This window comes from Dipteris shenzhenensis, chromosome 20, assembly GCF_047967505.1.
Source record: "Dipteris shenzhenensis isolate YYH24624 ecotype China chromosome 20, Dip_SZ_1.0, whole genome shotgun sequence".
In the NCBI taxonomy this organism is placed as follows: domain Eukaryota; kingdom Viridiplantae; phylum Streptophyta; class Polypodiopsida; order Gleicheniales; family Dipteridaceae; genus Dipteris; species Dipteris shenzhenensis.
This window is the reverse complement of record NC_141615.1, coordinates 18,242,104-18,267,466: the sequence shown is the minus strand read 5'-3', so window position 1 is coordinate 18,267,466 and position 25,363 is coordinate 18,242,104. Positions and strand designations below refer to the sequence as shown.

The following is a 25,363-nucleotide window of genomic DNA, read 5'->3' as shown; positions in this document are numbered from 1 at the left end:
GCCCATTTGGTTGCTAAAGGGTTCAAGAGAAGGGTGTGGACTTTGATGAAATCTTCTCTCTGGTTGTGAAGATGACCACACTTAGATGTGTACTTGGACTTGTTGCAGCACAGGATACTTATGCAGATGGATGTCAAGACAGCTTTCTTGCATGGGGATCTGCATGAGGAAATTTACATGGTACAACCAGAAGGCTTTAAAGAAAAGGGAAAAGAGCATTTGGTTTGCAAGCTGAAAAAGAGTTTCTGTGGCCTTAAGCAAGTGCCTAGAGAATGGTATCAGAAGTTTTATGCTTTCATTCAGTCCGAGGGTTTCAAAAGAAGTGAGATTGATTACTGCCTCTACACTAAAGGGCTAAGGATAATAGCATGATACTCATGGCACTTTATGTGGATGATATGCTATTGGCTAGCAAGAATACTTATGAGCTAGATGCATTGAAGTCCAAGTTGCATGAGGCCTTTGACATGAAGTATTTGTGACCTGCAGATCATATTCTTTATATGCACATCACGCGTGACTAGAGTAGGAAACTCCTTTGTTTACTGAAGGAGTATGTTACAAAAGTGTTGCAGCATTTCAATATGGAGGGGGGGAAGGGAGTAAGTACTCCATTGCCTCCATATGTGAAACTGAGTCAGGTAGATAGTCCCAAATTAGATGAGGAGAGGGCCATGATGGTCAAGGTTCCTTATGCATCAGCGGTTGGGAGTCTTATGTATGCTATGATAGCTACTACAAGACCAGACATTGCATTTGCAATGGGAGTTGTTAGCCGAGTATATTCCCAATCTAGGAAAGAGGCATTGGGAGGCAGTCAAGTGCATCATGAGATACATGAAGGGTACCAAGGAGATGTGTATCTACTTTGGCAAAGGAGAGATGCATGTACTTGGGTACACAGATTCAAACTATGCAAGGCATGTGGATAGCAAGAGACCCACTTATGGTAATGTGTTCACCTTTACAGGTGGTGTAGTGTCATGGATGTCTCGCTCACAAAATTGTGGTGCTTTGTCTACCATAGAGGCTGAGTATGTTGCAACCACAGAGAGTTGCAAGGAGGCTATATGGCTTGATCGGCTAGTGGGAGACTTGGGGATTCATACAGGTGTACTGACATTGCATAGTGATTCCATGAGTGCTATTCAGCTAGCATAGAATCTGGTCTTTCATGCAAGGACCAAACACATTGAGGTTAGGTACCATTTTATTAGGGAGGTACTTAAGGACAAGTGCATAGATCTTGTCAAGGTTCATACAGATGATAACCCTACAGATATACTGACGAAGAGTTTACCTAGTCAGTGATTTGAGTATTGTCATGTATTGATGGGCATTAGATAGTATGTCCACTGGTTGTTCTCCCTTAAAGGCACATTGGCCTTTAAGTGGGAGGTTGTGGGGGTTAAAGGCCACTGTACTTTAACCCCAGTTATGTACAATACTCAAACACATATATATATGGATGACATAGAAGATTAAGGTGTTTTGCACCCACCAAAACTTGTGTGGCTCTCTCTTATGGCTCTTCCTCTCTCTCACCTTCTTTTGTTCCGCTTCTGTTGTTGAGATCTCTCACATAGTAGCACCTACGATAAGGTCGACTCAAGTTTTTGACATGTGTCATAGCTACCACATCACCTTACCTACCACATCATCTTATCTACCACATCAATATCCCATGTCATCAATCCACATCACCCTTGCCACATGGCAAACATATTACCTCTTCACAAGAACCCAGTGCACTTTGCATCTACACACATTTGGCACATCCCCACAATACTTCACACGCACATCTCTTCATAGGCACACACTCCATGTGCACTTGACTATCACATAATTTTTTTGACCCCTCTTCTTGATAAGTCATATCTCTTTCTATCTAGAAATAGTTTGAGCATGGTCCCAAACGGAAAATCGATCAATTTTTTGAGCTCTAGGTGCTTGTCATCTCACATGTAGGTTTTGACACTAGCATTTGATACTCTACATCAAAACCACTTTTTTTTCACATTGAAACCTCTCACCAATGCATCTGACTGAAGCACATTTTAAAAAAATAGAAAAAGACTGTATTTCTTACTGTTCATCTCACTACAATGATTGGGGTAGCATGAATTAGTTTATCTTAGAGGAGATGGTTGAATCTCTCTACCAAAACCAATTTATCCATTACTTGAACTCACTTAACTAGTTCTTGTCGGAGTCATTCCCTATGCTCACACATGGTTTCACACTCATTACATTCCTTGAAATCTTGCCATCTACAAATAAGTGAGCAGTTCACAATTCTAGGAGGTATTGACATTGTATCAATGTGGACAAATTGTACTCTACTCATTTAACACTTCACATGCCTTGATTGTAAGGCCTTATTAAGCTATTTTTTTGGCACACATATTTGAGCCTTATAAATCCTTCTAGACTATTCATGGCATTTATTACCATATCAAGCCTTGTAATAGAGTGGATGTATTGCAGTTTCATATTTCCAACAATGCCAATTGCAATTGATAGATTGATATAAATAGTATTTTCATATGCACTTCGGGTACATTTTTTGCATCATGTCTAAATTTAGCAACCTCAATCTAGAGGCATGTGCTAAGCTAGTCAACTCCAAGTATAGTACATGGAAGTATCAAATGGAGACCATACTTGTATTACAAGATACGTTGGAATATGGAGATAAGTCTACACCTAAATCATCTAGCAACCCTATAGTAGATCCTACCATTGCCTGAGCACAAGAAGAATTGAACAAGAAGGAAAGGTACGGATATCATTTAATCAATCAAAATTTTTAAAATTCATGCTTTGACAACTCAACATAGTCATGATATCAAAAGAAGCATGGGATATGTTCTCAACTCTTATGAGTCCAACAATACTTCTAGAATTATGATACCAGATCCATCCGAATTTTTGCTCATGCTCAATGAACTAGATGAGGGATATGAGATTCTAGTCTAGACAATTGCCATTTAAGAGTAAGTTTAATCATTTAAAGAGATACAATCAATGTTACTTGATGAGGACTTAGGACTCGGACCATTGATGCAAGGAAAGATCAATCCAATGAGCAGGCATTCTTAGCTTCAAATAGAAGCAGAGGCAAAGGTAGAGGAAGAGCATCTCTCAGAGAAGGAGACATTGAAATCAAAGTCAACATCAACATGCTCATCACCACCATCAGCATGGAAGATGAAATCATTCAAAACAAAGGAAAGGTCAAGGAAGAGGGAATGTATCCACCAACCTGTCAAGCATTCAATGCAACTATTATTACAAGTTTGGACATTATGATACAGATTGCCATAAAAAGCAATATAAGCAAGGAGGTCAATCCAGCAGCAATAGAGTGAATTTTCATGGAAGAGGAAATCATCATGGAGGACATCAAAGTCATAGTCATTACACCAATGAACCCAACACAATCTATCTTGTAGTGGCTAGTATGCAAAAGACTGAAACAATTTATCTTGACATTGATTGCAATTCCAAGGCAAAATGCAATATTCACATTAACTATATAGATCAAGATCCCATGGTATATTGATAGTGATGCATCATCTCACATGACAAAGAATCAAGAATGGTTTATAGAGGTATGAATCCATTGAAAGGACCCAAGGATGCTATCTATACTGCAAATAACACATCAAATCCAATTCAAGGGAAAGGCATAGTCCCTTGAATAATTTTACCTACTAACAAAAGTATTGATAAAAGATGTGCTTTATGTTCCGATACTTAGTGAGAACCTTTTATCATTGGACCAATGACAAAACCATACCTACAAAGTCATCTTTGATGGATATGAATGTACGATTAGAAAGAAATCTAGAGTATATCAACTAGTGCAAAAAGCAGTCGAAGAAGGATGCTTATTTGGGATGCTAGCTTCAATACTAGACTTGAATGCCATGTCAGCTCAATGTCAGCCAATGCCACTTTCCATGATATGGCACAAAATATATGGTCATGTCACCTTCAAAATTTTGATGCAATTGAGAAATCAAAATATGGTAATTGGAATTCCTAAACTTCGGTTTCATGTGACAAAGGTTGTGAAGCATGTTGCTTGGGTAAACAATCAACAACTAGCTTTGGGGTTGTGAATCATGTTGCTTGGGTAAACAATCAACAACTAGCTTTGGGAGAATCACCTCTCGAGCAAGAGGTATTCTTGATTTGATACTTACATATGTGTGGGGTTTTGTGCAAACCTGCAGTATTAATGGTTCACTTTACTACTTGAGTTTCTTTAACGACTACAATAGATATTGTTAAGTCTAATTTTTGAAAGAAATACAAAGTATTTTCTCTATTTTTAAGAATTCAAAGCCATGGTAGATAAGGCAAAAAGATCACAATCCTTAGATCAAATAGAGGAGTGAATACATGTCTTTAGCATTCATGAACTTTTTCTAAATTAATGGCATTCGAAGGCAATTCACTTGTGTAGATACCCAACAAAATGCAGTAGTAGCTAAAAGGAAGAATGAAACTTTAGTAGGCAATGCTAGAGAAATGCTTACTTAGAAGCATCTTCCAAATCCATATAGGGCATAAGAAATCCACACTGGACAATACTTACTTAATGAACTTTTGACTAAACCGATTCAAGGTGTGACACGAATTCACTAAATACAAGCAACACATTGTGCATCTACACATATTTGGTTGCATAGCATATGACTACATACATGACTATCATCATAGAAAGTCACGTAAGTTCCCACATACATGATGACCATCATAGAAAGTTGGGTGTCAAGTAATGCAAATGCATCATGGTTGGCTACTTAATGAGCTTCCAACTAAACCAATTGAAGGCATGACACCTTATGAGGATACAAGCCACGCATTGGGCATCTACACAGATTTGGTTGCATAGCATATGACCACATACATGATTGTCATCACCAAAAGTCACACAAATGTCCACATACATGATGATCACTACAAAAAGTTGGATGTAAGGTCACACAAATGCATCATGGTTGGCTATAGTGAAGAGAGAAAAGCATATAAGTTGTATGAGCCTGTTAATCAAAAAGTCCATAAACTCTAGAGATGTAGTGTTTGACAAAGAATAAGAATCGAAGACATCAAGTGCACAACACCCAACTACTCAATCACATACAAAGAAGGTTGATGAAGAAGAGCAAGAATTGCCAAAACATCTTCTAGAAGAACAATCACCCGAACAATCTCCTGATGAAAGAAGACCACCGCTCAAGTTAATATATGCTCAGAAAGGCAAATCAATCTAGGTTGAAAGCACCACTTATTCTCTAATGACTACCATCATGGTCATGGCTATAAAAGTGCCAATGTACTTTGAGGGATGTAGTTGACAAGCCAAAATGGCAAACTAATATGAATGAAGAGATGGACACGCAATGGAAACTTTGTACAAAAACAACACCTGGGATTCATGTAACCTTACACTAGGAAAGAAGGCAATTCTAGACAAGTGGGTTTAGAAATTCATCTACAATCCAAATTGCAACATTTAAAGATACAAAGCCGAACTAGTTGCAAAAGGTTTTTACAAGATTATGATGAGACTGTTGCTGCAATAGCAAAGATGGATTCCATGAAAAAATTTATATCACTACCCACACTGAGCAGATGGAAGGTGTGTTACAAATTATGGAGTGCACAATGGAGAGAGATGTGCACAAGGGATGGAAAGAAAGACGAAGTACCACACACATGAGATAGAGTCAACATATTACTCATATTGACCATCAACTTTATCACAAGAAAGCTAAGGTGATCCTCACATACAATGGGGGGTGACCACCCACTATAGGACCGAGTCTCTATCCAAATTGCACCCAATATACCCATCCACCAATTACATGAATGTGGATCTAAACCTTGCTAATCAACCTGATGTATAATTATCGACACTCCGCCTTAATAAGAAATGGGTAGAGTATTGCACAATCATTAGGTGATATAAATGGGAAAAGCCTTTTGGTAACAAGGTTTTGGATACTAGAAGGGTAGTGTGAGTCTGTAAAGTTGTTGCTTGGGCTTCTTGGAATCCATATGTATTTCACCTTGATCATTCACACACAATGACCAACAAGTCCATCACATTGCTGAAGTGATGTGCACATGGATCTGAATGACTATTGTGAACATGCATGAGATTTCTCTATATATGGAACCTCCACCAATCAAGAGTATAGCAACACCACCTCCGAATGGCAATGAGGGCATTCCTCTCAAATGATAGTGGAAGAAAACAAGCAAGGAGGATCTTACTTCTTGCCTATTGTGCGAAGGTCAAGGGCACTGTCTACTCCTTTTACAAAATGTGGAGAAATAAAAGGCATTTCGCATGAAAAATGCGATAAAGATGAAGGTGCATGCATGATTAGGGTTGGAATAACAAGTCACTATGAAAATGACCTCTCCAATGAGTTCCATAAATGATTTGGTATTCAGATGTTGCCCAAATAATGGGAAGTCTATAAAACAAGAGAAAACATGAGCAAAAATGCACTCTCAAGATCAATAATCTGCAATGAAAATTCTACAATAGGAGAAGCAGCAAGAAGGGGACAACCACTAAGATTATGGACAAGAAGGGGACAACCACTAAGAGTATGGACAAGAAGATGCTGCAAGTGGAAAGATGAACAAAGATGCAGAAGAGAAGCCATGCTCTGATACCATATTGCCCAATGGAGAGATGTGCTGACAAGGGCCAGGGGAAGAAGATGGGGAACCACGCACACTAGATAGAATCAACATATCACTCATATTGATCCTTATCACAAGGAGGCTAAGGTGATCCTCACATACAATGGGGGGTGACCACCCACTAAATAGGACCAAGTCTATATAAAAATATCATCCAATATTCCCATCCACCCATCATGTGAATGTGGATTTGACCCCGTCTAATCAATTGGACGTCCAATTCTCAGTAATGTGTTCTAGCTAGATGTCAAACGTGCTTTTCTCAATGCCTACTACTAGGACAAGGAAGTCTACATCCACCATCTAGTAGGGTATGTTGAACAAGGGAAAGAGAATAACATTTGCCATCTCAAGAAAGGTCTCTACAGTTTAAAGCAAGCACCGAGAAGTTGGTATAACAAAATTGACAAGTATTTTGCTGACCTAGGACACATCAAGTCTAATGCAAATCATACTCTTTACTACAAAGTCCAAGGGGAAGACATTACCTATTGCACTTTTGTATGTAGATGATCTAATTGTGATATGAACCAATGAAAGCTTCATCATCAAGTTGTGACAAAACTTATCTATAGAGTTCAAACATGAAAGATCTTGGACTTATGCACTTTTGTCTTGGTATTGAGTTCTAGAGAGATTCAAATAGCACCTTCATGAGCCATTAGAAATATGTGCATAGTCTCCTAGAGAAGTTTCAGATGGCAGATTGCAAAAGTATAGCCACTCCCACGAAGTAAGGTTTGAAACTTATAGAAGATCCAAAAAATCCTACAATCAATGACAAGTATTATCGGCAGCTCATCACATCTCTTATATATTTGACTATCAGAGGCTAGATAAGTCCACTATCAGAGGTTAGATAAGCCTATCAATGACAAGGATTATCGGCAGCTCATCATCGCATCTCTTATATATTTGACTATTAGGGGAGGCCAGATATTTGTTATGAGCTCACTTGCACAATTTATGGGAAATCCAAAATAGTCTCACTGGAATGCAACCAAGAGAGTCTTGAGGTAAATCAGAGATACAAGAAAATTTGGAATAAATACACAATCATCCAAGGTTGCATGGATACTATGACAATGATTATGCAGGAGATCATGTATCCAAGGTTGCATGGATACTATGACAATGACTATGCAGGAGATCATGAGAAAAGGAGATCCACACAAGAATATATGCTTTTTTCCCTGATCTGGGTGCCCCATCATGATTGTCAAACAAGCAACCAACTATTTCTTTGTCTTCAACAGAAGCAGAATATAGGGCAAACACAATGGGTGCATATGAGGATATTGGCTCAGAAGATTATTGGCTGAAAAACAGATTACTTCTATGAAACAAAGCCAACAACAATATACTCTGATAATCAATCAGCTCAAGAATTAGCCAAGAATCTAGTATATCACTCCAAGAATGTTGAAGATATCTTTACCAACCTCTTGGGAAAGATCTTTTTAAAAGCATCAGCAAGCTCTTGGTTTGACTTAGAGGAAGGAATTCCCATTAAAGGGGTTTGTTGAAATGTAGCGTTCAGTCCTTCTTCCAATCCCTATAATCATCATCTTGGCGAAAGGCCTGCTTCACAATGTTGGCCTTGAGGGAAGGTGTCAAGGATTCATCTCAACATCATGTGTTGATAATGTGCACACCACCAACACAGAGTGCTAAAAGGCACCCTAACCCTAAAGGAGCATCATTCTTTTCAAGTGATATCATGTAAAGTTTCATTTGTGGTATGCACCCTAGCTGTGCCCTCTCTCCTCATCTCCACTCTTCTCGTCTCCCTCTTCATATTACAAGTGGTACCATCGTGCCCTATCAGGAGGAGTTGTACATAAGGGAGTGGATGAGAGATAGATAGGGTCCTCAAATTACTATTGTAACTAGTGGATGTGTTGTGTGCAACCCAACGAGCCAATTCTATTACCTCTGTCAAAATATTTCCTAAGTTACACAAAGAAGCTTTCTATCATTCCATTGTCTTATTCACTTCCCTCTCTCTTTCATTCATTCCAAGCAAATACTTGTCTACTTGCCTTGCATTTTTCTATTCATTGCAACCATCTAAGCATGCACTTTCCATCGAACGCATGCTTCACTATATAGTCTGAGAATCGCCTTAGAATTAAGGCAAATCACAAACGCATGAGCAAAGTTAACAAACAGATCAACAATTTGACCACCAATCATAGTTAACATGGCATCAATGCTATACATTACCATTAAAGGGAAAAAGTATCCATTATAATGGAAGGTGCCTTGAATCATTCCATCAAAGTATAGATGGCCAATCCATATGGACATTTTTGTTGCTTCCAACCACCCTTTTACCACTTTCGGATCAAAAGAAGGCTTCTTCAATAAGAGATTGCTACAAGTGCATAATGAATGTGTGCACATGGTCACATTCATATAGCTTACAAGAGGGTTACAGTGAGGGGAGGTCATCAAGAATTCTCTTAGTTAGATACAATTTGGCAATCACATTTATATTGGGTGAATTGATAATCTACCCACCCCAATCCTGACCACCATTCATAGATGAAAACCTTCAAAAGGCAACATCTCGACCCCAATTCATAGATGGGGAAGAGTGGCAAAACCTAAAAGATACGAGTCTATCTCTCATTACTTAGTATGATCTCTAACATCTCCTTTGTAAAGCAACCCATTGAGTGAACCATGTTCAATTCGATACGGGAGTGGAACATGCTTCCTACATTTATGGCAACATTCACCCATCACATGTCAGCACGCGATGCCCAACACAAGGCTGGTGCTTCCATATGTGCATGACGGGATTGTCTCCCCACACCCATAAAGCTGAGGATTAATTATTGTCATCATTTGTTTAGCACCTAAGGTTGGGTTGGCAAAGACCTATTGTGAGTGTACACCTTGTTTGCTTTTTGTACACTTCATGGCATGGGTGGACTATGCACTGACTATGCAATAAAGAGAGAATGAGAAGCATACTACAGAAACTGCAAGAGGAACCAAATAATTATAAGATAAGTCAGCAAAGCAAAAGCAACTTGAGGCAAACAAACACAACTATGAAGGATACAATTGATCCAAAACCAAAGCAACAACCGAAGGAAAATGTTAATCTGAACTCCACCAAGAAGATACGATATTGAAGATAAATAAGAGCATCCTACATATTTCAGATTCAAATACCCATTACTCAATAAAGTAATCCCTTTGTACTAAAGAGCAAACTTTAAAGTAATTATGCTTGTTTTTACATCAGGACCTTACTGACATACAACACATCCCATGATTAATGTCTTAATTCACAGAGCTGTTGCATTGTTTTCAATGAGCTGTTGCATTTTACATCAATGGATCATTACTTCATTACCTTGTCCATGTGTGCTTTAAAATCCTATCAATTTACAAGAAAGTTTAAAATTATTGGATATTTGTACCATTATTTGATGTCTTACTATTTTCGAGCATAAATAGACCTCTTTGTAAACAAAACCTCAGAACTAGCGTCTCTGTTGCCTTCTAGGAAATAATACAGAAGACTAAAATCTGCATAACATATGTGACATTGTAATTGTAGGGTAATACACCATGATCATGATCAGAAGTACAGTGGACTCCACAACATCTGCATTACTATCTTTAGGGCACCAATAGACTCTTTGTGAACAAAACCATTCAATCTTGCTCATAACTAGCAGTTCTGTTGCCTTCTAGGAGAAGAAAATATAGAAGACCTAAAAATCTGCGTACATGTGTGCAATGTAGTGGTAGGAGAATATGCCATGCTCAAGATCAATAGTAGTACAGCACTCATCCCATTGCTTTGCAATCAGACTACACAACATCTACTGGCTGGCAGATCATATTGCCTAAGACAAGCCATGTTATTTCTATTGAAAAGCATAGTTGTTTCAAGAAAGCATTTAACTGCTCAAAGAAAAAAGAGTAAAGGGCTAATCCATTTTACTGATCAAGACTCGAAAAGTGAGAAAATCCTCGAAACTTGCTGAATACATGCACAGACACGTGTCATCCATGTTTGATTCATTCCCAGATGTTTAGACAAGGACAACCCCTTCCATAAGCAGCTTACCTTTATGGCAGCTTGCAGCATGACCTCGTCAGGTCCAAACTCAATTCCAACATTGCGTGTACAATACGCTTCACTAAAACTAATTACCTTATTACAAGCTTTGAGTGCATGATAAATTACCTTAATCGCCTCAGACTAATGTGCATACAAAGCTTGGGGCCCTTAGGTGCCAGAGGCCAAAGAGGGCACACTGAGCAACCTGACTCATGAGACATGTACATATATCTGCCGTGGTTCCATTAAGTCAACTGTGTGACCAGATTTGTGTATTACTTGCTTGCACAACCACCCTCTCTGTTTATGTATTAAGAATTCAAATACACTGAATGGGATGCGGCCAGAAGGGCAGCTCCGATACCAGAACCATCTTTTGAAAGCTCCACATTAACAAGACCAGCCATCTCATCTCCTAAGAGCTCCATAACCGTCACATTCATATATTTCCTGAACTTCGGATAGTGCTCATAAAGACCTCCGTCCATAGCCACCACAGTTCGCTTCCCCTTACTTGAGTCCTTCATCCTACCACCTGTGGCACTGCCATCTCTTCCTATTTTCTTTAATATACCCACAATGCCTGCTGCTGCTAGTCGAGCCCCACGCTCAGCCACAAGGTCACATACCTCAGAGACAACTTTCCGAACTTTGAGGGGCACATTTGAAATCTGCATTTAACCACGATACTTAGCAAATTATGCTTTGAAAACACAATGGACATATCCACTGCCAAAGAAAGAAGATTTACAACATCGTCCTTTTCCTACTTACCCCCAAAACATCTCTCAGCATTTTGCTGATATCTCTTAAATCAGCAGTTTCATCTTGATGCATGGCCGACATGTCAGGAGTCCTAAGGTGCACAAAAAAAGCAATGTTCAATGAAATTTCTTACAGTTCCATAAACACTATCAACCTTATTTGAAATCACTCTTTGCCAAACTTTATTAACATCAGCAAGCCATGATGAGCCACAAAAAAGAAATAAAGTGCTTGCGGGAACCAACTGCAACAAACTATAGATTGTAAGGTGATCACAAAAGATAGCTAGCAGTTACAGGACAGGCTTAACTTTAAAAAGAATGCTCAACCCATAAAATTCACCTCAAGGCTCCTTGATCCACGATTCCAAACCTCTGGTGTGAAGCAAAGATAAGCCTTGTTTTTAGCTCGTTCAGTGTCACAGACACAAGAATAACAGGCACCACCCTTCTTTTGTATTTTTTATTTTCCTTTGATTTTCTATTCTACTTTATAGGTTATCAATGTTTGGCACTGGAGACCCTCCTATTCCACCATTCCTCTCATTCTCTCTCTCTCTCTCTCTCTCTCTCTCTCTCTCTCTCACACACACACACACACACAAAAATGCGTGCATACGTACATGCGCGTGCATGCATGCATGCATGCGCGCGTATGTGTGCGTGTGTGCGTGCATGCGTGTGTGTGTGTGCGCGCATGCTAATTTTACCCAAAAAAAGAGTGTATGTGTGTGTGTACACACATGTATATATGTATATACATATCTATATACCTAGATGAATCCAATAACATTCCCAAACTCATCCTCAAAACACAACATAGTGCAGTTTCAATCTCACGATAGTCACTCATAAGATTGAAAACCATAAACTCCATCACGCATAGCAGGGACTAGCTACTATGACATCACCACTGACATCATCAGCGCCCAACAGTGGGTGTAGACCATAGTATAAAAATATGCTCTCACAACAAATCCACACACCCACACATACTTGAGCATCCATTTATACAAAGTCTTCGTACTGAGTTGACGAATCTAGAAACACGCTCAAACTGATCCTCTGAAAACACAATACATAGGGCAGTTTCAATCTCATGGCAATCTCTCACAAGGTTGAAAACCATAGACTCTATCACGTGGAGCAAGGACTATCAACTATACCATCCCCACCAACATCATTAGCGCCCAACAGTAGGTAGAGACCATACTATAAACATATGCTCTCACGAATACATATCCACACACCATATATATGTAATACACATGCGCGCGTATATACATGTGTGTGCATAGAGGCACACGTGTGCACGTGTGAACCCCTATGTGTGAGTGTCATCGAGATGAAACTGGACGTTTCGTTGCCTTTTTTGGAGGTCGTCTCCTTTGTACCATCCCCTTCCTCTCAGCCCCAGCCTTCAAGCGATTCTGTACAGCCATCTCCTTCTGTCTCCAATCCTCCATTTTCCCTTTCTGGAGTTTCTCAACCTGCCGTGTCTCCTCTCCTTCCCATGGTCCCTGATGCTCCTTTTTCTTTCCAGTCTGTTTCGACTAATCCTTTGCAACGTATTGATAAAAAGAAGCACGCTGCTCACTCTCCCGTTTCCGCTCAGCCAGACAAGACTCTTAAGTTTGATTTCGGCAGTTTTCCTTCTTCCTCGCTGCAACTGGACCTCCTCAGTCGTCTCTATGAGGACACAGTCTCCTAAACACAGGATTCTGGTTCGGCTATCTTGTGGGTTCTCCCTTCACATATTTTGACTTTCTAGATTTTCTTTGCCTTGTTTCATATACCTTTTGTCGTATGAGAATATCATGGTTTCTCTCTTTTTGAAAAGCTTTTCCTTTATTCATTTCAATCTTACTTTTCTCATCATCAAAAAGGGAAATCATGGAGAGAATTTTCCTAGTGCCCTCAAGAGGGAATTCATGATCGAATAGCCTTCAAAAGGAAATTCACGGTAGAATTGGCCTCAAAAGGGAAATCTTCAGAGAAGAGTCTCTTAAGCATACTTTTCCTTTTCCATAAAAGGTCCAATAACAGGCCCACATAAGGGAATTCACACAATGAATGGTCCTTAAGAGGGATTGCTCCATAGACAATTCTCAAAAGAGGGATCTTCATAGAAGGGTCCTCACTAGGAAAAGTTTCGTAAAAGGACGTGCTCCCTAACATGCTAACCAATAAACTTTAAGCACACTGAAGTTGTGCTATGCAATCTCATTTATTTAAGCAACCAAACTGATATGACCATTCAAATGCTCTCATTAATTTGCTAAATATTCACAAAAAAGAACCCAAGTGCAAGTGGCAAGGGAGTGGATTGCAATCTGACATCAATTGTCTTGGACTCATCTCACCTATGTGCGAGGAAACATGGAACCGCTCGATCAAAATCCTTAAAGAGTTGGGGAGGTTGTATCCTAGCGGATCGATGAAGCCCTCTTTGGATATCTAAATAGTGGTCTCTGTAGAAGTTGAGCTTCACAGGAAGCTCACTAGGGACTAACCAGGTGTAGCATATGTGTAGCTTTATGAGATGCTCCCGCCTCATGGTAAGTGAGTGGAATAGAAGGGGCCTAAATGCTATACTAAGAGGGGGCAATCCGTTCGTATGGAGTCCTAGACTCTCAAATCATGGATGAGAGTCATGGATGAAGCTATGGTAAGCTACACCACCTTGAGGTTGAGGAACCATAAGCCCCGACTCCCTAGAGGTATGTGATCACGCAGAATGCCGCATCAATAGTGGGGGAATTTCTCCTTGCAATCTTCATTTTAATATATACCATAGCCAATCTCACTAGTGTCAGTCACATGAAAATTGGCACCAAAGCCATTCTCTAAAATCTAACCTTCAATGGGTACTGCTATGATTCTTCATGTGACTGACACCAATGAGATTAGCACGAGTGTCATTCTGTACAAACTCACATAGAGAATGGCACCAGTGCCATTCTAATCCATTAGAGTTTTTTGATAATGGCACTATGGCCAATGTCTCAAAAATGTTATGCATAAATGTTCCAAATCTGCTTCCATCTTTCTTTTTAGCATGGCACTACTGCCAATCTACTTAACATTGACAGAAGGATTTGATGTGGGATTCATGACTTACCGTGGATCAACCGTAGCCCTCATCGAAAGTTCACAAGAAGTGGAACTTCAAGGCAAGAACCTTGTTGAAGGACGACCTTGATTCAAAGCTCGGGGAATCTACTTCGACGTCTGAAGGATCGTGCACTTGCGAGAAGCAAGGAGACTCAGGTTCACAAAAGTGTACGGTACTCTTAATCTATCTCTTCTCAACAGCCCAGAGATATACTATTCCTAATTTTGCGGAGACAGGCAAGAATATAAGCAATTACACACTATGGAAGATGAGAGTCTGGAGCGATTTTGGGGGGTGGTCCCATACAGCTGTGCGCTCGCGGAGTGCTACAAGGCGAGCCTAAGTGTCCGTGAATTAGATGAGAAGACGTTGCTCTTGAGTGGGGTCCTGTCCTATGCGCCATGTGCCCTCAATTCCATGCTCATGGACTCCCAAGGTGGAAGTCACGAAGCTGGTCGCATCGTCAGTTACAGTGGTGAAGGTGCGAGGATTTCCCGAACTTCGATGTTGAGAGCGTTACTGACTTTGCTGCTACTCAAGAATGCTAGCCCAAACGGTGGCCTTCGTCGATTCCTGTTTTGTGGCGTCCACCCATCTGAAGGTCTCTGTGATGGTTGATTGCATGGTTGCTATATGTGCCTCCACTCTGGTCCGTTGCTTAGTCTTGGAGAAGATAGCATCGGGGAACATCTCCCCACTCTGGGGAAGTGTTTTTCCTAGGGAAAACACGCCATGTCCTCCTGCTTTGCACACAAAAAGAAAATACCAATCATCATCCCTCGGGAGAAATACTACTGAGAGACTCTACAACTGTTCCAAATGGAGGATTGCAAAGAGGCTGTCATGCTTATGGAAGCTGGCAGTGAACTCAGCAAAGAAGAACCATCTGAGCTAGTGGATACAACAACTGGCGGGAATTTTACCTCACCAACACTTTTCTTTTCATTGCATTCTCAGTGGGACTACTATGCCGATTCTCATCAAAGGCCCGGGAGAATCATTGGCAAGCAGATGAAGCATCTCATTCGATGCATGGGTGTTGTCCCACATTGAGTCTGTGGTATTAGAGATCATATGCGGAGGACCTAGGGGCAGTAGATCTATAGATTAGCAGGTCAGGCAAGGATGGTGAGCAATTGCTAGGCTGAGGTAATAGCCAGCAAATTAGGGTTGCGGATTCCAACAGGTTGGAAGGCATGCAAGACTGACATGCTCCGTCAGCAGAACTGACAGGTAGAGTCAGCCAAAGTCCGGGTGCACACATTGACCAAGTAACCTGGTCTCGTTGGCTGGTTGGTTGAACCTGTGATTGCAAAAAAGATACTATACTGCCTTTATAACTACTGCAACCTCTTCCATATACTCACCCCTTCCCCAAACACCAGACACCATATACTCCCTCAACCCTGGAGATCTTCATCCCGCACAAGTTTCAAGCAAAACACATCATCCATAAGAGGTCTTGCTGGTGGCAATGGCAAATTAATCCACTAAAATTTCTACATGTACATCAGTACCATATTCAATGCTCTGCACAGACAGATTCAATTTCCAAGATCAAGTACATGAATATACAGTTTTTTGTTTTTAGTATTTATATCCACTCATCAAACTCTACATTTGTACAAAGACTCATCCAGAGAATTTCTTCTAGGAGGTCTTCCATTGCCGGTAACACAACACCCTGCCACTCTTCATCATTTACATACAACAGCAGGTGCCACACACCTTGTGCTTCAAAGTTGAGGATTTCTTCAAACTGAAAGTTCCAACTGAAGCTCACTGTATCATATTGTGATTCTACCTCTAAACAAAAATACATTTTTTGTTTTTTTTCATTTCCTCCAGTAACTCCTCTACTGGTGTCCCTCTATCTCTTTCCACAAAAATATCTACAGAATCAAATACCACACTCAGATCACTCTGATATGATATCTACACTCTAGTCTTAGAAAAACTCATATTCTGGTATCATATCTATCTCATAAAACAGATCTCTCGGCCACTGGCTCATGGGAAACTCCAATCCTGCAGCTATCTCATCAGTTATCTATAGGATAAGAATCCACCGCTCCTCTATAACTTCATTGTATATTACTTCATACTGCACATGTCGTGATACAATGATTGCCTCCACCTTGTGGCTCATCTCAAACACCAAAAACATTCTCTAACTGCCGTGGCATGAGGTGAATAACTTCAAGCAGGATGTGATTGAAGCAACCGTCAGGCAAGTTTATTTGCAGGGTAACCCGGGTTTTTTTTAATGGATCAGTCACTTCAAGACTTTAGCAGGTATAAAGGTGTGGAAAGCATCAAAAGTGTTGGTGTGAAATAGACTGGCTCATGCAGATTTTGAAGACAAATTGCTTTGATGTAGAAGTATGTGAATTCCCTATCATGCTGGAGGCGTGTGTTGATGGCATGATCTATCAAATAAAGCGTTGGAAACAGTAGTTTATACCTTGCATCTCTGGGGATGTTAGTTATCCGGGCTTACAAAGACGTCTCAGAATTTCGTTAAAGCCAAATGGCTGCTTATGCTTGGGTACTGATGTGAACGTAGGTGTACCGTGTAGCTTTGCTTACTAAGTTACGATTTTCCTCTTTTATTCTTGATGTTATTCTGTGCGTCTTCTAAACCGCCTTCTCTCCTTGTCTCTTTGTATTCAATTTATATGAGTTGATACATTTTGTGTGTGTGTGTGTGTGTGTGTGTGGAAGGCTATGCTCGGTGTTCTTCCATATGGCAAGATTGATATGTTGCTCCTACTACTTGTCATAGATGTATGGCCTCGAGAGAGTCCATGGCCCTTCTGGCATTGCCTTGTGACTTCTTATTTTTACTCCAGTAGCTTCTATGAGCATGTTTTCCTAGTGCTTCCATCGGCAAACTCTTTTGGTTATTTGGGGTCCACCTTGTAGGCAGGGGTATGACATATTTCACTTGGTCTCGCTATTGGGCACATTGGGCTCAATGGAAAGACAGAAAGCATATAGAGTCTTTGGTGATCCCTCTCTACCCAAGTTTCATTTCTCCAAGCGTCCTTGCGGCAATTGTTTTTTGATTCTTCGTGAGCCCGTGATCTGGAGCTCTTTTTTCCAACAATCTGGCATTCCAAGCATGGAAAGCATTGGAGAGTTGACATGCCAATATTTGAAAAAGAATAGGCCATCCTAGCCCGAGGATTTCCATTTACCGCAAGATCTAATATCATCTTTGAGTTCTATATCCTTGAAAGGGGCTTCAAACGAGAAGCATGGAGAGGAGACATAATAGGGATAACATGTTGTAGCAAGGCATGTTTGGCAGTCCCGACATTTTGCGAGAGAGGACCCATATTTCCAAATTGGTTGGCAAAGCGGCAAACAAATTCTTGAGCTAAATGCACCCTAGTGGAGGTCCAGTTGTCATCCATGGGTTTGACTCTAGAAATATTCTCATATTGTCCCTTATAATGCAAGCCTTTAAAGAAGTCCTTCGATGAACAACCTTTGTCGGTGAAAGCCCTTTGTCTGGCTCTTGTTTCTCTCTCTCTCTCTCTCACACACACACACTTTTTTAAGTGAAATCCATGTAACTTTATATTACAAAAAGACTGTCTCCAAAGCAGAGATCAGCCAATAAAAAATCAGAAAATCTCAGTATAAGACAAGTAGACAGCACACACACACACACACACACACTTAACTTCTTTTTTGGGTGAAAAATTTTTGCTTTTATATTACACAGTCACAATCCCAAAGCTGGATGTGCTCAAGTACATCAAGAGAAGATGTCAAGATATGACAAATATACATCACGATCAAAAGTCCCTATTTGCAAGCAATCAAAAAAAGATTTCTGCAAAGAGTGCCAGAAGAAAGAGTATAGGGGGAAAATGGGATCACCAAAGACTATGATTTTTATCCTTCCAGAGAGTCCATAGTGCTCAATACCGAACCCATACAAAAAACAAATCAAAACCCTGTCTGTGTGGGTGAATCCCGAATATTCAGAAAGGTTTTCCAAAAGTAGCACTGGGATATCTGGTTTGTAAACGCTGGCGCAGCAATCCCAAAAAGTCACGTGTGTGAGAGGAATGCCAAAGAAGATGAGGCACTAACTCTCGTGGAGCCAAGCATTTGTGACAAACAGGTGGAGCAACATGTCTGTGTGACATACACGGACACACACACACAGATACATACATACATACATACATATAGATAGATAGATAGATAGAGTATGTATGTACACACATACATATGTACGTACATACATACATGTGTGTGGGTGGGTGGGCTGGGGGGGAAAGGGGGGGGGGGGTGATATACATCTATATGTGTGTGTGGGGGTGCACACATGCCTTTTTTTTTTCTTGGTGATACTTAATATTACTGCATGAGAAACCTCAAGAAGAGGTAAAAACCCACCATGAAGTACAAAAAAGCAAAATACGAGAGCAACACATGTCTAGAAGAGACAAGAGATGAAGATAACAAAAACCCAAAAGTAAAAAGAGGAAAATATACATTTACGTGCCTGCAAGGGGTGACATAAAGACAATATCCTCCAAGGTGATCCACTGTTGAACCAAAAAAACATTAAGTAAAGTAGCACTAAGTAGTGCCATCAACAAAGTGCAACTTCTTTCGACCCTTGTAATTCTTCTTGACATAAGTGGTCTAAAACTTGCTGGAGCATAGGACGCATATTCTCAAGTACAAAAGTGCTCTTGGGTGTGTTAGAATCTGCCTCAGTATCTTGTGTTCTCAAATCCATAGTATGTTCCATAGTTCAAGCATCCACTATAGCCGAAGGATATCCACCTCTAACTCAAAAGACTGTGACTCAATAACTGGAGAGATATCCACTTGCAACTCAGAAGACTGTGACTCAATTACCGGAGAGACTAGGTGAGTCAACTCGAAGTAAAGGAGACTGCTGAACTAAGGAGGGTCCTTGAGAATTAGAAGCATCAACATTGGAAAGTGATGAACCATTTTAAAGAAGGCAAGCCGGATTCAGGCATAAGTGTGTCCTGCATTGAAAGAGCCTGTAATGGATTTGTCTCCGTTCTTTTTTATTCTTTGACTTCTGCATCTTATCTGATTCAGAGGGAGTAGAAGCTGGAGGGATAGACAAAGAGCTCGTAACATCGGCAGCTGGACACGAGAGTAAAGGACAACTCCGAGTAAAGTGACCGAGTTGATAACACTTGTAACACACATTCGGGAAAGAAGCAAAATTTAAAGGAATGTGAAGTGGATGCGCCAAACCATAATCAATATCCAAATAAGAAGGCATAGCCTGCTCCATATCCCATAGAATGCAAATTCATATGTCCCTGCTTGAGAGTAAAAAATCTCGCTTGGGAATATGCAACACCCTCCCCAAAAGAGCTGCAATAGTTGAAAGGTGTGGGAGAAGAGGTACTGTCAAAGCTTTTAAAGTGACACAAACAGGACAGTAGCGTAAGAGAGACTCAGCAGGGTTTAAAAATGAATCCCAAGGCATAACATAAGCAAAGTAGCCACCTCCATGAACCCCTGCCATGCTAACCAGGTGATAAAGTGTCCATGTTGGCACAATGAGCATAATAAAAACCGTCGCCCAGAAAAACAAAAGAGTGAACAGAGTAGACAGAAAATTTTGAAACATCCGCCGATGTGAAAAATTTTTGAAATTTTTTCAAAGGGAGAGAGAAATGTGAAATTATATTTTCATATGAGAAAGGATTGACTACTCTTAAAGGGAGAAAGTGTCATACACTGTAATGGGACAAACGTGAATAAAGAGGGGACCATTAAATTGTGATATCAAGATATGAAAAAGGAATGAGACCTATTATGGAAGGGCACAAAGGGAATCGTTAGTATATACAAAGGAGGAAATTTTGAGATTATATATTGAATATGTTTGACAGGTTAGCATGTGACGTTTGATGCGAAAGAGGAGCAAACGTTAACAAAAAGTACTTTCATATGAAGGGGAGAAAGGATATCTCGATCTGGAGGTGCAGACCAAAAGTCTACAAAAACAATAAATCCGTATGATGTGAGAAGGATGATCTTTTAATTTGAAAACAATGAGAACTATCTTGGTTCATTCCCTTCATGCCATTCATCAAAGCAAGACTGTTGTGGTGGTGGCGGTGGTGGTGGTGGTAATGGCATTGTTGTGGTTTTCACACACACCTTGGCATTGGCACTCACACTGGTAGTGACCATGGTGGTGGTGGTGACGGAATTTTTGTGGTTTCACGACACCTCTCAGTGGCCATAACCTCCATCATGCGCAAGGCATGACCCTTCTAGTCATTGTTGTTGAGGGAGGTTTCTCCATGCTAGCATGGTTCCTATTGTCATCACCAACTACTTTTCAACAATGAACGATCTACTTCAGTCGGTGATCTTTCTCTTCTTTCATATATGCCAATGGCTTTCTATGTTCCAAAAGAGAGAGGCAGGAAGGCTGAGTGTCATTAACACAGGGAGAATGTGACATAAGTAGCACTCCTTGTACAACACATCAGATGTCCCCAAACACCAATATGTGAAACTTTATCGTATCCTAAAGACCTTTCCCACTGAAAGCTCTAGCGCACATCACAATAGTCATGACAGATTTTTCTGCTCTCTATATTTATCAAGCAATCCTCTCCTGTCCTCGTAAGCTTTAGAGAACTTAGCTCCTGTAAACTGTTTGTGAAGTCCCAATATTAAGATATTATGTGTTTAAGATCGATATCCAAGACAGCATACTGGAAAATCAGAAATGTATTAACACGGCTATTCCTCAGTATACAATTTAGATTATGATACTGCATCAATTTTCACCAGTATGTGGCAATAGCCCGCTTTTGCAGCTTTTCTCCCAATCAATGTAGCCCCAATGGAGCTGTAATGCTATCATAGCCTTGAGAGCAAAAACAAGCATAGTTGCAAAGCAAACACAGTGTTGAAGCTATAACAATAATATGCTTTACTGAGTAGGAGAAGCAAATAAAGCATCAGACATCCGGCAACCACACAGACAAAAGCATGTTTCCTTGAGATGCAAGCTTGCCTCAGAATGAAGGGCTTAAACAAGTTGACAGGAACCTCGCTTCCAAACAGCGAACTCTCTTGGGCCATCCGAAGCAGAACTCTCCGCACTATGTCCCCCAAGTACATTCCGGATATGGTTTTTTCAAAACCCTGAAAGAGATACCATATAAAGTCACATGCAAGAAGATTCTGTTTTACGTAGGATGACGCTCATCAAAACCTCCAACAATAGTGAAGACAAAAGGCCAAGCTTTTAAAAAACCCGAGTACCTGCTCTCCAGGGTTCAGACTGTCTCCATCAAGGTCATCATCATACTGTGTCCTCGGAAGATGAGAGGACCAGAAGTTTCCCCATTCCATGTTAATAACCTATAAAGGGGAAGAAGGCAGAGTCCATGAACTCAAACTCACAGCAATAATGAAAGTAGCCCCACCTTAACCAAAGCAGCTCTTTGTGAAAAGGTCCATTGCCACATAAAACAAAGACAAATTCAGTGCGTACCATGCAACCAGATTTCGGTGATTCCCCTTGATACTTAGTTATGGCATCTGCACGCTCAACATAGCAGGCATTTGTGCCAGTTCCCAAAATCACAGCCACCATCACGTCTTCATTCCAATAACGACCTCCAGCCAAAGTACCCACAGTATCATTGACCTGCACTACGAGACTATCAGTATATTACAACTCAAAACCAGAGTGCTCTTGAAATATTCATACACATGGAGTTGCTCGGAGTTACCAATGCTGCAACTCTCATGTCCACACCTTGCCTCGCAATGGCTTCATGCAAAGCTTGTACAACATCTTTCCCAACCTGCATCAAAAATTGAAGCCCACACTCCTTAGCTTTAAAAACAACAGTGGAGTATGTTAAAGAATCTGCAACAAAACAATAATTTGGCAATACGGCTGGAAAACTGACCCCGTCAGAGATTGCAAAACCTTTAGTCCACTTGATAAGACTTCCAGAATGAATGGATGTTTGCTTTACAGGAAAAGAAAAGGTAAATCCAAGTTCCCGCTGCTGGCCAGGTTTCAGATGAAAGCCACTACCCTCAGATGCCACAAACCGTGCCAATTCGGCAGCAATGTAATCAAATAGTTCCTGCATTGAAAATACCTATTGAGTGCTCCCAAAGAACAAAATACCTTCTATGCAGTCAGTTCAAGGAGTTACACACAAAAACGGCAAACGCCTTGATAGAAAATTTAAAAGCTTTCAAATCTGACTTTTCTTTCATTTGGGACAGTTGCATTCAGTTGTACCTCTACAAGACCATTGGCATCCTTATGATATGCAAATTAGCCAGCCTCGTCTTGCCCAAAGAAGAACTATACCTCATTTGAACCCACCATCAGCTGTGGAGGAATGGGGACTTCTTCATACTCCTGCCTTAGTACCCGACCATCCCTACCACCTAGCTGAACGCGAAGCACTCTGAAATTGGTGCCTCCTAAGTCAAGAGCGTAGTACAAGCCCTCCTCATCCCTGCCGTGATGATGGTGTAACATACATAAGTACCGTGCGGAGTGTAGTGCATCCGCTATACCTAGAACCATACACTTGTAAGGAAAGATTCCAAAAGCAGTAAACAAGACCGCGGTTACACTCCTGTTCCTGGATTATGCCATTTCAAATCACCCTCTCCGCGTGCACAACAATAATTAAAGCGCAGGCCCTTTATAACAAATGCTGGGTCGCAGTTGCTCTACATAGCCTTAAAGAAGACGATCTGTAAACAAGGATTGCGATGCAAGTGCCTAACACCCCAGAAGATACTACACATGTTTTAGCAGTTGAGCAAAAGGGAAACAATCAAAATTGAATACACCGTTCTTGCTCCATTCTTTACGAGTTTCCAAACTGTCGACGTTCTGTCACGGGCTAAGGTTAAATTTCACAGACGCGTTTCTTGCCCTCCGCCGAATTTCATTCTTCGAAAGACGGGACTACACGGAAATGTTCTGCTCACGGGCTATCTAGGTCTAATCCCGTAAGAAAAGGATGAAAAGAATACCCCGTCGGTAAATTATCCACATAGCTGAGCAGCATTTTCAGCTTGCTGCCGCCCTCCGATGCTAAGCCCGCATGCATTTCCACCGTCATCGCATCAACCACCTGTCTCAATCGATGCAGGGAGGTGCCGCACTCGGTCTGGAACTCATGGAGGATGGCGAGAGTCCGGTTCCAATTCTTGCGGTTGCGAACGCGGCGGCTGACGACGAAGGCAGCAGCTGCGCAGGCGACGGCGGCGGAAGCGATAGCGATGCCGACGATGATTTTCGTCATTATCTGGGAGGAGGAGGAGGAGGAGGAGGAGGAAGAGGAGGAAGGGCTGAAATTGGGGGAAGGGAGGGGGGAATTGGAGGGGAGATGGAGGGAGGAGGAGGGAAGGTGGAGCAAATGGAAGGCAGGGAGGGGGATCAGAGGGGGAGGGGGAGGGGAAATGCGGGGGGTTCAGGGGAGAGGGAGCTGGAGGGAAGCCATAGCTGGGGGGGGAAGGAGGAAGGGGAGGGGGAGGGGAGTGGCATTTCAGGGGAGCACGAAGAAGAAGAAGAAGAAGAAGAAGAAAGAAGAAGCCGATGAGCTCTCTCTCACACACACAGTCTCTCAGAGAAAGAGAAGCCTTGGATTCAATGCTGGATCCAAGCACGTGAAGCTCAAAAAGGCAAAGAAAAGAAGAAAATAAAGCTTGCAAAGCTTAACTTCAACAAACTTGGCCATCTCTCTCATTATTCTCTCTATTATTGTATATCCACCACACACACACACTTTTTTCCCACACTTTTTGCTTGGTGCGTGTCCGCGCCTCGCGCACCACAAAGCCCGCTCTCAACAAGTAGTCGTGAGCACTGCCTTCAAATTGATCCTGTCAAAGCAAAACAATTGTCAAGATCATTGGATGATTAATTTGCAACACTTGTGTGCATAGGAAAGTTCAAATGATTTGCAAACTCTGTGTGTGTGTGTGTGTGTATGAGAGAGAGAGAGAAAGATTAAACCGAAATGGAAGGGAGCCACTGGCAAGAAACTGTGTGGGACACTTTTTCACAAAAGTGTAACTATAGTGCTGCCTGGAAGGCAGTGCTTACAAAACTTTTGCATACCCCCCCCCGCCCCCCCCAACACACACACACATCCTCACATCACACAACATACTCCCCGCACTTTCTCCGGCCTTGCCCAATGCTCACACATCGAGCACCTTCCCACCGCCTTGCACAATGGTCACTCATTTGCCAACCCCCCTCGAGAATATAGCTCTTCCCGATAGCCTTGCCACATCATCCCCACAACTACTTGCTCGGATCGTTGCATGCGATTGCAATCCCTACGCCCCCATTCCCACTAGCAACAATCGATTCAAGCTACGTAGATGAGTGAGCAAGCTGGATCGGCATATGCGATGCACAAAAAGCCCGATGTGCATTGCCTCACCATAATATGCCTCTAGGATCAGTCTTTGGAATATCTACGAAATAGCATCCAGTTTACTAAGGCAATTCACAAGAACAAGGCAGATTTGCTAGTTTGGCACAATACAAGAATGGACTCTAATAGGTTTTGTTGGCTTTGCAACCTTTGCAAAGCCCACACACACAAACACACATTCATATACATAACACAT

General features: G+C 41.2%; 1 protein-coding gene across 1 annotated transcript; it reads right to left on the bottom strand.

Annotated features, from left to right (window-relative positions):
* Window positions 1-10,672: 10,672 nt before the first annotated feature.
* LOC147889377 (hexokinase-1-like) lies at window positions 10,673-24,436 on the bottom strand. Its single transcript, XM_087391831.1, has 9 exons — window positions 23,753-24,436; window positions 23,073-23,223; window positions 22,657-22,839; window positions 22,474-22,548; window positions 22,233-22,388; window positions 22,001-22,099; window positions 21,755-21,880; window positions 11,594-11,680; window positions 10,673-11,490 (listed from the first exon to the last, which is right to left on the bottom strand). The coding sequence occupies exons 1-9, from the start codon at window positions 24,022-24,024 to the stop codon at window positions 11,131-11,133; spliced, it is 1,509 nt and encodes a 502-aa protein (XP_087247957.1). The 5' UTR covers window positions 24,025-24,436; the 3' UTR covers window positions 10,673-11,130.
* Window positions 24,437-25,363: the final 927 nt, after the last annotated feature.